Below are 14,984 nucleotides of genomic sequence, written 5' to 3'. Positions count from 1 at the left end.
TCGACTTCAATGATATGTTTTCTCCTGTTGTGAAGCATAGGTCCATTCGAATGTTGCTTGTCATGGTGGCACAGTTCGACCTTGAACTAGAACAGATGGATGTGAAGACTGTGCTCTTGTATGGTGATCTAGATGAAACAGATGGATGTGAAGAGTGCACTCTTGTATGGTGAACTAAGATCCTTAAGGGAAGTTCATTATTGTTAACGATCTTCGACCTAAATAAACATAGGAACTGATCACACAATCCCTAATCAAAGCTTTTAACGAGTTTAACTTCTAACCACATATTTTTATTTCTAAATGGATTGTGTTCATCCAAGATGCATAAACAAAATTCTTGGAGAATTTATATAATACTATCTGTAGCAGTGAAATTGGTGAGACTAAAGCCATGGGAAAGACTTAGCTCATTTGTTTTAAACAAAGTTGCCACTGCACTTTATTGTTTCCAAAAGAAATGGGAGAAAGAGAAAATAAAACTCACTGAAGTTTTTAAAATCAAAACTAATAAACTTATCAGAGATTTGGGTAAGGAGGTTTGTTATACAAGGGGAAGATTTTAAGCACCCCTCATATCTATGGTACTCCATGGGAACCTCTTTGAAAATGTTATTGTTTTTGTTTGTACATGTAATTTGAAAATCATATGTGAACTTGTTTAAAATAGAGGGTGGAGATGGGAAAAGAAGTTTTTGAAAGTGAGCTCGATAAGACATCGCATCTTAGGCCTACATACCCCTTTTTAAAAAAAGGGAAGTCAAAGCTTTTGTAGTTCCCCTTAAAAGGAAAAGAAAATGGGGCCAAAGTGGCCAAAAAAAATTTGGTGTTAAGCTTTAACAATACTTAACAAAATATTTTGAAAAAGGATTAGGCTTTAAAATACCTAAGAAGTTTTAAAAGGTTAAGTTTTAAAATACTTAACAATTTTTAAAACACAAAAAAAGGGGACCAAGCTTTAAAATACAAGGTCAATGGATTAAGAAAGTTTCACTGGGAATAATTCTACTCTTAATACCAAGGTTTCAAAACAAGAGAACCAAGCTTTAAAATACAAGGTCAATGGACTAAGAATAGTTTCACCGAGAATAATTCTATTCTTAGTACCAAGGTTTCAAAAACAAAAGGATTTGGATAAGCTTTAACAAAACTAAACCATTTAAAAGATAAGGTAAAAAGCTTTAACAATACTTTAAACACAAGATAAAAGAGATTGGAAAGGGAGTTTGAGTAACTTGACAATTTTAGTCAATATCATTCCCATCCTTTTGGACAAAAATAACAAACTTAAGCATTCAACAATGGATACCTCAAGTGCGTGTGTGATATCATGTGACACAAACAAACAAGTGAGTATGATAATCAACAAATAAGAGAGATGAATGTATCTAAACCCTTGGTTTCTAGCTCATGTATGAATAATGAATGATTGATATGATGATTAAACATGGGGTTAGATAAACAACATATATACATAACAAGTGATAAGAAATCAACAAGGTAATGGTTAAGGTAAACAATTAAGTACAATACAAGGATTAAAATCAACAAGTAAGGTGACAAGCCTAATTAATCATGGATAAACAAAGATCAACATGTTTTTGAATTAGGGTTTTAGACCTAAAGTTTTTTGAATTAGGGTCTTAAAATAAACATCTAAACCTAATTAATTTTAATGATTAAATACCAAATTCTTTAGGAGAAATGGTCTAAGGGTACATGAAGAAGTCAAAGACATCCTACTCTAACACTAAACAATTATTTACAATGGTACACAAAATTCTTTCAAAGAAATAATTGAAACAAAGAGATTTTTAGTTGATTTTTCAATATAAAAGACATGATTTGAATTAATTTTTTAATAATAAAATATCAATTTTTTTGGTATTTTTTAATATGACATAGAAATATATAACATAAATAAACTACACAAAAAAAGGAGTGTAAAAGATCAATTTTACTATTTTAAATGATTTTTCAAAGTTGTGAAGAACTCAAAATAAATTAGTGGTAAAAAAGATGGGATTATGGTCACTAGGACTTGAACCCACGCCCTCTTACACACTCCACAAAACATGGACCATCAGGCCAACGCGCGCTTGGTGAAAATGTAATGTATTCAGTTCAACAAGTATCAAAACAAGTGATAAAGAAAGTAAAAAAATGCAAAAGGTCTGGGGCGAGGGGGATTCGAACCCCAGACCTGAGACAGGTAAGGACTAAATGCGCGCTGATGACCAAGTGAGCTAACAATATATTCGTTTAAAGACTCAATTCCATTATATTATATTTTAAAACTGGATTTCAAATTGAAGAATGGCGCCAAAGCCATCTTCATCTTCTTCGTTGGAATACACCAACAACAACCATGGCTGGATTTTCAAACTTCCTTGAATCTTAATCAAATTCAACAAAACAAAAGTGCATTTTGATCCATTTTTAAACACGAATCCAACTACACAACTATCAACAATTAATTCACACTCAAACATTCATATTTTTGGAAAATGTTCAAGAACCCTAAAAACTCAAATTCAAATTAAATGATCAATTCTAACAATCAGGCCCTAAAAGTTTAGGGCTTTTGTTCCCTACATTATTTTGAACACAATGGTATCAAGAAATGTAACAAACAATGCACAAATGAGTATGCTTGAGTTTAAGCAAAATACCTTAGAAAGTGAGAATAAAACTCTTGCTTGGAGGTGTTTCTGAGCTACCAATTCAATCTGGAATCCTTTAGTGATGTCCAAGGAAGCTTTCTGGGCGCTTATAACTCCTTGAGGACCCCTGCAACTTCAAACACGATTTCACCTACAAAGCAAAAAATTTATGGCTGGAAGTATGTGTTCCAGGTGTTACAGATCCAAAAAAAAGTGTTTGGATAGCTTCTATATGTGATATAGAAGGTATCCAACACAAAAAATCCAAGAACGCACGAGCCAAATCAAAAATCACAACTTTGGTTCAAAGAGGTTTTTTAATGGAAATTTGAGAAGTGATTTTCTGGTTCAAGGCTTTTGGTAAGTATTTGAAGGTTGTGGATAACTTATATATGATTAATAGAAGCTATTTGAAGTGTTTGTTTGGTTGGTAAGTGTTTTGTTTGGATTTTGGTAGGTTAAGACTTTGAATGAACCTTTAATGGAGGGTGAAAAGTGACTTTTGGTTGGGGGACCTTTGAGAGGTTGAGGAAGGTATGGACAATTTCTAAATGATGTTTAGAAGCTGTCTAAACCTTTGGTTGACACCCAGAACTTTTAGAACTCGAATTCACTAGGAAAGTGCAAAGATAAGAAAAATGAGAATTTCAAGTGAGGTAGGATTTGGAGAATTCTGGTGTGTTTGATCCAGGAGGCAGGGGCCTCTATTTATAGGCAAGAATTAGGGTTTGTGGAGGGAAAAATCTCAAAGTTTTGAGCTCCTATGTGATACTTGTACCATCTTGCTTGTTTGTGAAGAAATGAGAAAGTTATGGTTTCAATGGAAGGTACAAAGCTTTAAGCATGCTTGGGAGGCTTTGATCTGATCTTAGAGAGCTTGCTTGTTGGTTTTAACTTGCTTTTGCTGCAAAAGAGACATAGGGGAGACTCAAGAAGAGTGAACTTTGTAAAAGCAATGCTTTTCTAAAATGGAAGTGGTGACTTTTGTACATAAATGGCATGAAACTTGGATAATGCTTAAAACACATGGATCTTAGCTCAAAAGAGTGTGTAATCTTCTGATTATGGCCTCTTAAACAAGTTAGAGGGGCTGTACTTTGAAGATTCTTACAAATTTGAACAAAATTCAAACTTGTTCTTCATGTTTATCTTCATTCATCAAGTGTCCATGGAGCCTTGTTTGCAAAATCATATCTCCTAGCTCAAGCCATGGATTTTCATGCTATTGATCTCTTTGGAAAGCCCTTGCTACATAATTCAAGTCCCTTGTTAAAATTTTCCTCAAACTCCTTTGGGATCATGGAGAAAAATGGTCATAAGGTTAGGAAAAATCTAAGTGAAAACACTTAAAAAATTTCTAAGTTTTTTGAAAATAATCTTCAAAATTCCATATCTCTCAAAATAATCATTTTTTGAAGAAATGTTCAATGTGATGAGTTGTTTTTTGATTAAGATATACAACTTTCATGTTTGGAGATTTTTGAGTTTGTAGGCAAAATTTGGAGTTCCCAAAATTAGGTCAAATTCACTTAAAACACTAATTTTGACTTTTGTTGACCTTTTGATTCTTGATGAATTTTATTGATTTCCTTTGCTCAAATGTCTTCAATAATCATATGATGATGATTTGAATCCTTACAAGTTCATAGTTGACCATTTTTCTCAAAAGTCAATGGTTGACCCACACAATTGACTTTTCCAGATGAATTGCAGTTTTGTGATTTCCAAATGAATCAAGGTCTCCTCTTTAAATGAATGATATGAATGGACTATAATGCTGATTTGGATGCCGTTGAATCATGGTTTGAGTCTTGGAGCCATGTCCTGATTAAAAGTCAACTTTCTAGTGTAATTAGGTCAAAACCCTAATTTGGGGCCTCAGGTGATTTTGAGAGTTGTTGATCTTGAATTGGGCTATCCTTGGACTTAGATGATGAGAGAACCCTTTGAATCATAGGAGAATGTTGCACTTCCTTGTGGGCCTCAAAATCCTAATTTGCTCAGCCTCCTCTTGATCAGTCTTCTGTCTTAGGACACAAGTAACAAACAACAACTTTTTGTATTTTTGGGTTAACAATATATGCATGTTGATGATGATAATAATGATGATATACTATTTAGAATATGATCGGATCTCAGTGGTCAAAAATTGGGGTACAACACTATCCATCCAGAATTACAAGAACAACTCACTCATAAAAGATCTTTCCTCACAAAAGCATTTGACTATAAGAACTAGTGAGAGAAAGTGAAAATGAAAACTTAGAGAGAGTCTGTTAATACACATTTCATTTTCAGGACGTTTTGAATCGAGGAATGAGACCTCCATTTAAAGGTTTAAAATTAAAATATAAAAAAATCCATTAAAACAAAAATAACTTCACTAAACAAAAAGAGAAAACTTCTTATTAAATAAAATACTGAAAATATTTTGGTAATATGAAAAGCTAGTATCAATAACTATAGTATTAATGATATTTTATGTTTGTCTAATATTTGAACTTTAGACTAATTTGACAAAACCAATTTTTAAGTTTATAGCATGCAATTTATATTTTGCATATTATTAATTCACGAATTTTTTTATAAACTATTTCAAATAACTTTTAACTTGTAGTTTTTATCTCAACTTTATTTTAGTTATTTTAATTCAAAAATATCTTTATATTTTCTATACTATAAGCTAATACTTTTTGTTAACTTTATTAAATATTATAAATTTAATTTATTAACTTTCCGAAATCAGCTATCATCAATAAATTTATCAAGTATTAACCATGACTAATAAAATATACTTTTTAATATCCAAGGCCAAATTTATATTATTGAGAAATTTCTCTAATGTATTTAAAAATAAAATAAAAAATATTATTTTTATATTGAAAAAGCAGTCATATATTAATTAGTACTCTAATAATACATTTAATAAACTCTAAATAGTGTTTGTGTTAGAACAATAGTTAAAAAAATAAAATATAAGCAATGCACGATTTTTAAAGGACAAAATTTAGGTAAAATTTTTTAGGTATACTTCTTACTAATTTTTAATAAAAATATGACAAATTTATAATTTTCTCTTACATGTAAGTAAATTTTTTCTATTTTCACTCACTAAATGATATTTAAGTATATTTGATTTTTTTTTTTTGAAAAATAGTAAAAATCACATAAATTTTATCCTTTTTATAAATTTTATTCTTTTTATGTTCCTTTTTTATTTAAAGATAAAGTGATAATCAATAAAAATTTATATACAATATTGTAACGATAAATCTAAAAATCTAAAAATTTATATACAATATTCTAAAAAGTGATTCATAATTTCATTTCAGATAGTAACAATAAATCTAAAAATCTGTTGACATGTATTCACTTTTTAATCTTGTATTATATTTTTAGCACAATTTAATATTTCCTGAAAATATTTAAAGATTGTTTTTATGGATACGTAATTTAAATGGACAAATTAACTTTATTTTTTATTTATATCTTTTTGGTCTTTTAAAAAGATTTACTTTCAACTTTTTTTTAATAAAGAAGGGGTCAATTTACCTATTTGGTCCCAAAATGAAATTTGTCGTGTCGTGTGTCCTTTTCTCTTTCTTGAAAAATACAGTTTCGGTGTTACTTTTAACGCCGCACATTAATTACAAATTGTCACTTTCTAAAAAGAATAAATGAAAGTGCTTTTTAGTTTGACAAATGATAAGGAAGAAAGTCTAAAACTAGTTATCAAATACTAAGGGTCTGTTTGAAATAGTTTTTGTTTTTAGTTTTTAAAAACTGAAAAGTAAAAATCAAAACACAATTTAGCCATTTCAGTTTTTTGCTTTTAAAAACTGAAAAATTGTGAAGAGTTTTTAAAAACACATTTGTAAAATATTATATTCAAACAAGTTTTTAGTTTTTAAATTTTCAAAAACTAAAATAGAGTTTTTAAAAAGCCTTTCAAACAGGCCCTAAATGCCTTAAAGACCGGGGAGATGTTCATTAATGAAAAATTAACTATTATACAAAAGACACGGTTGATAACTCTATATAGAGTAGGCATATAGAGTGGTGCGAGGGAAATAGTTGCTTCTTAAAAAAAATCGAGTATTTGATTCTCATAGAATTTAAGAAGAGAAGACTTCTACTGTAATGGGTGATTCGGGTAGACTTTAAATGGTTGTGATGGTGATGATGATAATGATGAATTCTTCGATGGTAAATGTTGTCGGTTGAAATCGGCAGTGAAAATATACTTGCAAATATTTTGACGATCAATTTATTAGAGATCGTGAGTACGAAGTTTATTGTTTATAATAGTGTATTTATAGATCTTAAAATCTTTCTTGAGACAATTGTCTCTAAGAAAAAATGTTAGGCATCTCGTAGATTTTGTCATCTGACAATTCATAGAGATTGATTAGCCCTGATCATATGTATTTTTAGGGAGTGATCATTTCTTCCCGAGGCAACTATCTCAAGGGATATGTTTCATATAATCTTATAAATTATTGTCATTCCACAGACTTTAGGGGACTGGCAGGCTCTACTCAAACATGCCTTTAGGGCATGTCCATTTTCTAGTCCGCTTTGCTTCCTAAGATTTAGGTGTCGAGATTTCTCAGAAATTAATTCTGGCTTAATCCAAAACAATTTCCTCCACAAGACTTAGCTGGCTAGGCCGAGTTATGGATTTTCATTGACTTCATGGTCACAATGTATACTTCAACAAGTGCAGACATGTCTGTCTTATCTTACAAATCATGAGTACTTGATAATAACTTCGAGAGTGAAAATAATAACTTGATATACAATCAAGTAACAATCAGTCAACCTCAATGCATTAAAAGATGCATGAGTGACATACAAACAAAACACTTAAAAGATTCTCAAAACCTAAACCCTTATTTGCACCCATGGTTTCCCTTTTTGTGAATTCTTGCTATATTAGGTTTAACAAGTCTCTTTTTATAGACTCTTGTAGAATGAGCTTGGACTTCTTGAAACGAATATAATCTTCTCCTATTCAATCAACTGCAAGATCTTCACACAAAATAGGAACAAATAAAATCAAATCAAATTTAAGTTTCCTAAAAAAGTCTCAAGGATCCTTTTTATGAAACAGAATCAAATCTGCATTGTCCTTAAAAACTCCTTGATTGCATGCGCCTGTATAAGAACTAGAATCTTGAAGAATATCATATTTTTCAATCAAATCTTCAAGGATTAAAAACCAATATGTACTGGTATAATATGTCACAACATCTAGCAGAACATCTGTCAAAACTCATGACAACAGAATCTGTCATGACAGTTGGCCAAGATGTTAAAATATCTAGCTCAACATCAGGTAAGAACCATGTTTTAGTAAAAATCATGTCAACCATAAAATCATGGATCTAACAACATGTTTATTGGATGTGACATCCATTCTTTAAATAGGCTTCCCACTTTCTAGATAACTCGCTCGAAGTGTGAGAACATGGGAAGTGACGTGTCCCAAGTCCATAACAGTGCGAATGAGGGAGTCAAAGAGAAAGTAACTACGTTCTCTAAATAATAGGGGATTACTAGCCCCATTTCCACGCTCTCTTGGAAGTGTTTGCTACTTCCTGGGAGTTCGAGATCTTTGTCCCAAAACTCCTATAATTATCCCAACCCTATGATTGAGAGGATATCCAATCTCATTATACTAATGCTACATATATAGCTTCTCACATCCCTACATGAATTAGCTCCAAAACCTCGTAACAAACTCTAAAAGCCTCTGACATCCCTTAATAAATAGGGGTTGTCACATAGTGTACTTTTAGCAAGTACAATTTATTATTAATAAAATTAAAATATCTATTGACATACACAACAAGTATGATTATTTAGTATTAAAATATATTTATTTAGCATCACCATAGTTTATTGAAATGTATTTAGGTTACCCAAAAATGAACTTAGATGGAGTACATGATTAAAGGATAAGAAGCTGACAACCATTACAGAGGACAAATAAAAGACGAAAGGTTTATATTTGAGATTTGAGAAATGTCCAGCACGATGTCCTTAAACTTTATGAGAATGACAATGATTGAAAATATTATGCCTACAACAAAAAACGCTATGGAATCAATGAAAAATATAAAAGAGTACCGTCACTCTGACATTATTGACGAATCTATTATGGAAAATTTGATGAGTGCGTTGACGACAAAAAAGTTTGAATGATTTTAACTAATTCATGATCATGTGACTCAGATGGAAAATCTGACATCAAAGTTGAAGTGTTTTGGTATGAATATGAATGAATCTTTTTTCTAAAGTTTGATGTATTCAAAGATATTTTTTTAATGAAATTAGTAATATTATTTTTGTTTATAATGTATTTATATATCAAAATAGAATTTAGGTTTTAGGAATATTTTTTATAAAATCAATAATATTTATTGCGATTAACTAACTACTTGTAACATGTTTGGATTGACTTTTGGAAGAATTAGAATCAATTTTAAAAGTGTAGAATTGATTCTGGATGATTTTCAGATGTTTGTTTTATCAAAAGTAGAATTGACTATAACTTCATAATTGATTTTACTTGTAGCTAGAATTTGTAGCTTCTACCTCCAGGATGATTTTTATACTGAAATATATTGTTCAACTCACATTTACATAAATGTATCCAAATATAAATCAATTCTATTAAAGTCAACTGTGTTAAAGTCAATTATTTCAAACTCAATTTTAATTTAATCAATTTTGTTAACCGCCAATTCAAACACACCCTTAATAGATGTGAGAATTATTTTATTTTTGTTTATAATCCAGAGGGAAATAGTAGTGGACAAACAAAACTGAAACAAAAATAAACCATTAAATAAAAGAAAATGCCCAAAAGGTAAAAAAGAAAACCAGTTTTTTCAAAATTCCCGCCAGAGTTATGAGAATTGCTGAGATATCCTCGCCGGAGATCCGAACAGTCCACGGAGAAGGAGACGATCAGCACTTTCTCTCCCAAATCGAGTCAATAGTCAAGCAAATTGAAACCGACTCCGCCAACAAACTTCCACCTGACTCAGCCGCCGTTAATCTCCGGCAATGCCTGACTCACCTGAGTCAACTCGCTCCACTTTCCAACTCGTTGAAGCTTCAGATTTGGAAACTCAGCTACCGTCTCTGGAACGTCTGTGTCGACATCTCCAACACCGCCACTGTCCGCTCTTCATCATCCACCACAACCTCCACCGGCGAAAAACAGGCGGAACTCCGACATTTGACAGCCGACCTCCTCTCAATCGCCAGCGATGTTACCGGTATTCCCTCTCCGGCGATCAAGTCGGCTTCGTTCTACTACAAGACCGGCTTGTTGTGGCACAACCTCCGGAAGTTTGATCTTGCTGCCAAATGCTATGAGCGAGCCACCGATCTGATCTCGAAGCTCGATATCGCTTCGATAACTGACTCCGGTGAACGGAAACTGTTGCTGGATTTGAACCTCGCGCGGTCCCGAACTGCGTGGGAGGTTCGTGACCCGAACCTCGCGGTGGCGCTGCTGAACCGAAGCAAGAGCATGCACTCTGGTTCGTGCGAGGACTACATGGAGCTTGCGAAGCAATTCATGGCGTTTGGGAAATGTTCACTATCGAAAAACAACGAGGACACGGAGAATCGTGATTTGAGCGAGGCGCTGAAACTGATGAACGAGGCGTTGGAGAATTGTGAGAAGGGATACGGTGCATCGAGAACAAGGGAAGAGAAGGTGGAAATCAGGGGGTTAAGGTGGAAGGTTTTGAGGTTCATTGCTGCGATCCATTTGCAAAAGGATGAATTCGAGAGTGTGATTAAGTGTGTGAAGGTTTTGAGAGATTCTGCTGAAGGTGGTGATGATCATCCAAGCCTTTCAGTTTTGGCGATGAAGGCCTGGTTAGGGTTAGGGAGGCACAATGAGGCGGAGAAGGAATTGAGGGGAATGGTGATTGACAGAGGGATTCCAGAAGGTGTTTGGGTGTCTTCTGTGGAGGCTTATTTTAGTTCTGCTGGGACAGCTGGAGCGGAGACGGCGAAAGGGGTGTTTTTGGGGCTATTAGGGAGGTGTCATGTCAGTGCCGGTGCTGCGGTAAGAGTAGCGAGTAGGGTGCTCGGTGGCAGTGGTGAAGGGGGTAAAGTAAGGGCTAAAGTTGTTGCTGAGCTTGTGTCTGATGAAAGGGTGGTGGCGCTTTTTGCAGAAAAGGAAGCTGCTAAGGATAGAACGGCAATGCATGCTGTTCTGTGGAATTGGTATGGACAATATTTTAACTCTTTGGTTCATCTTAACCTGTTTCTTCTGCCAGCTGCATGGCTGTATAAATTTGAATGTAGTATGTGATTGTTTTGTGCCCTTTGCATGATGATGACACTGTAGGGTGTGTGAACTCCTTGGATTTGTTATGTTAATGTTTTGTCATTCTAAATGTTTTCATAATATGTACTAAGAGTGTGATTGAATGTTCCAAAAGATTTTGAAGTTATGAAATTGCTACATAGCTTTCTCGGTTGAAGTTGAACTGATCTAAGAGGAAATTCGATATAAGCTAATTGCTGTTCATTTCTTTGTTCATTGAATATGATGTAAGAATGTTATTGTGTTTGAATATACATACATATATAGTGGGTACAACATTGGCTATATAAGCTTCCTTTTTGGGGTTTTCATCTCACAGCTTCAGAACATGTTCTGAATTAATGTCAAGTAAAACAGAAAGATACAATTCAAATCACATTCTAATAAGTAACCAATAAAATTAGGTGAGAGTTATCTAGGTGAATCCTAGCTCCATTGCAAAAAGTTAACCTTCAAAATTCAGCAAAAACTGTAGAATCGAGTTTTTCCATAAGTATGTCTATGCAGTTCTAGTATGCAATACATATACTACTGCAATACTCCCGAAACTACAGTTTTTATCTATTCAAGCAGTAACTTCCATCTACATTCATTCTCTTGGTACATTTTAAGTCATCTAGGTTGACCTTTTCTGTGGCTTTCAAATAGATTCTGGACAACTACAGCTGCATAAGAGACTGAGTTATGTTTTGCTCTTGTCTTTATCAACTGCTTTCAGTGTATCTTTTTTTAATGACTCCTAGAAATGACATCCTTTAGAGCACTGCATCAGAAATATGTTGGAAGGGCTTACAATTTGCTAGATGAATATTTGCATTTCATATGATTGGGCAATACCTTTGAAGTTCTTTCAAGTGATATCACTGATCTCTCAATATTTCTCTGTGATTTTCAGTGGTGCTGACAATTTTCAGTCAAAAGATTATCTGACCAGTGCAGAACTTTTTGAAAAATCAATGCTATATATTCCACATGACACAGAAAACAGAATACTTAGAGCCAAGGGCTATAGAGTTTTGTGTCTCTGCCACCTTGGTCTCTTGCAGCTGGATCGTGCCAAAGAATACATCGATGAGGCTGAGAAGGTATTGTTGAAAATTAGACTTTTGAATTTGATGCAGTAACTTTTACTCAAATAAGAAAATTTATTCTTCTTTTTCCATCTTTGCAGCTTGAGCCCAACGTTGTCTGTGCTTTTCTTAAGGTACCCACTTCTCTATCTCTCCGCATGTATTGGTTCTTCTGTATCTATGTCAAATGTATACATAAATATAGGTGGCTTGGCTTAAAACAGCTGACAAATTCACAATATTTTACAGATAGTTTTGGATCTTATGAGACACTTTACATGATTTCCTAATCAATGTTTTAAGTTGGTTACTACTTATGACTAAGCTCACTTGCTTCTAATTAGAATAGTGTTAATAACTCGAATGACAGAACTTATATTAACTTTTCACTTTTTTAAATTCAGTACAAAATTTATCTCCAAAAGAAAGACAACCAAGGTGCTATTACTCAAATTGAAGCAATGACCATGTGCCTTGACTTTCAACCAGATTTTCTCTCACTTTCAGCCCATGAAGCTGTTGCTTGCAGTGCTCGACCAGTTGCTGTTGCCTCTCTATCAACAATGCTAAACTTCTATGCTTCAGGAAAGTCCATGCCAACAACAGAAGTAACAGTTATGCGCACCTTGGTCACTGTTCTATCTCAAGAACCGGATAATGAACAGAAAGTTCTTAAAACCTTAAAACATGCCCATACACGAGCATCCGAACTTGGTTCTGATTGCTTCTTTGGAAAAGAGGAGGTTGGAAGACGTGAGCTAAATTGGTTTGCTGTGACTTCATGGAATTATGGTACAAAAACAGGACAGGATAAGAACTATGAATTGTCTGCTGAGTTTTTAATACTTGCATCAAATTTTTATGCTCTAGTTAAAGGGTCTGATGATGAGAACAATGTCATGATTTGTAAATCATTAGTGCTTTCCGTGTCATCAATGATAGCTTTAGAATTTCAGAGGAAGGCTGCTATGTCAGAAACCGAAGTCAAACAAGCTCTAACTTTACTAGATAGAGCTGGGCAGGTACGGAAATGTTGTTTTCTTCATTACATGGTACCTGATACATTAGTCTTTTTCAAATGGGTCAATTTTTCTTGATGGATAAATTAATTTGTATTTTACTATCAAAAGTTATTTGTTGTTAATTTGTTAGGTTATATTAAAACTGTGAATCTTGTTGAATATTAATTTTTGCTCCTATCTTATGTGGATGCAGATGCTAAAGTTAATTTCAGCTGGGAACTATGTTAATGATAGCCAATTGAATACCATTGCACCTGACCTTTTCTTCATACACACGTTCTGTGCTTATGATGTACAAGGAAGGCTAAATGACTTAGGATCTCAACTCTTCACAGTGAAAAGTTTTGCGAGCTCAAAGGCTTGCAAGCCTCAGCACCTTCTTCAGATAGGTTTACATGCCTCACAGGGACCATTGTCGAATCACGAAGTAGCCACCTTTGCTCTAAATGAGTGTCTCTCATCTTTCCTTTCATCTCCTGCTCCAGATTATCCAAACGTTGCTCTAGTTGTTCGCAAGCTTATAGCCATTGCAAGCATTCACAAGGGTGATAAAGATGATGATCTTGTATATAGCATGTATAAGCAAGCCTATAGGATAATGGTTGGTTTGAAGGAAGGTGAATATCCAATTGAAGAAGGAAAGTGGCTTGCCATGACTGCATGGAACCGAGCAGCAGTGCCAGTGAGGTTGGGTCAGATTGAAATGGGGAAGAAATGGATGAATGTTGGCTTCGACATTGCAAAACATGTTCCAGGTATGGAAGTTTACAAAGCATGCATGGAAGATGTCCTTAGCAAATTAGAGAAAAAGCTTTGATATGCATGAATTTCAAATCCGGTTTATAGTTATAGAATCCATACAAATTGTACAGGACAGAAGCTTAGTTCCTGTAAATGTAAAAAGGATCTGGGTTTTTCATTGGAAATTTTGTATAAGGAACATGTTACTGTCAGATAGTACTTTTCCTCACACATTTCCTGTATACCAAATATATGAATGATTAATAGTTACCATAGAAAAAAAGACTACTCTCTTACAATTCAAATTTCCATTGAGACCCTTGTGTTCACCCAAACCAAAATGTTCACTATAATTACATGCTACATGCTACATACTGATTATTATCTTTATTCCTTAAAATATAAGATACAGAATAAATTACGGAAATTAAAAAAAAATGGTTCTGATATTAAATTTATTGACAAATTTTTACAAATTTATACTTCAAAAGAGATGATTAGTCAGTGTCTACATTAAAATATTGTAGAGAAAATGTAATATAAAAAAGTATATTAATAAAGACCTAGGTCCAACTTCAAGGTTCACATATTTTTAATAATTTAATTACTATTTTTTACACATAATTGAATTATGAGAATTAGGAAAGTTTAAAATACTAACTGTTGACCATTGATATTATTTTACAGAGGTGAAATAATTACTTAATAGTTGAGAACAAAAATACATGTAACTTGTAAACCGGTCAATAACGTATATTCTATCAAATTTTTCTTATATTTTTAAAATTATATTATGGGAAATTAAGCAATGAAAGATTAATAAATATCTATTAGATTAAAATGTACAATTATTTTATACCGTCAGTGTACACTATATAATTTCTTAATAATTTTGTACCAAAATATTTATTATAAATTATATAAAAGAGTGTGTCTTAAATAACGATGCACTATCTTTAATCTCTTAATAATTTTTTACAAAAACTTATTATAAATTATATAAAAGAGAGTGTCTTAAATAAAATTAAAAAATTTAGTTTGTTAGTTTGATATTAAAATTTTATTATAAAAAAGTTTGTTATATTAAAATTTAAAAATTTAGTTTTTTAAATAAAATTTTCCATTTTTTGAC

At 32.9% G+C, this 14,984-nt stretch overlaps 1 protein-coding gene across 1 annotated transcript; it reads left to right on the top strand.

The window, feature by feature from the left end:
* The first annotated feature begins 9,508 nt into the window (after window positions 1–9,508).
* Window positions 9,509–14,118, top strand: LOC131612191 (TPR repeat-containing protein ZIP4-like). Its single transcript, XM_058883996.1, has 5 exons — window positions 9,509–10,916; window positions 11,915–12,104; window positions 12,191–12,223; window positions 12,494–13,111; window positions 13,305–14,118. Exons 1-5 carry the CDS (start codon window positions 9,580–9,582, stop codon window positions 13,926–13,928), a joined length of 2,802 nt encoding a protein of 933 aa, XP_058739979.1. The 5' UTR covers window positions 9,509–9,579; the 3' UTR covers window positions 13,929–14,118.
* Window positions 14,119–14,984: the final 866 nt, after the last annotated feature.

This window comes from Vicia villosa, linkage group LG6, assembly GCF_029867415.1.
Source record: "Vicia villosa cultivar HV-30 ecotype Madison, WI linkage group LG6, Vvil1.0, whole genome shotgun sequence".
Classification (NCBI taxonomy): Eukaryota; Viridiplantae; Streptophyta; class Magnoliopsida; order Fabales; family Fabaceae; genus Vicia; species Vicia villosa.
The sequence above is the reverse complement of the archived record's forward strand: the minus strand, read 5'-3'. Positions and strand labels throughout refer to the sequence as shown.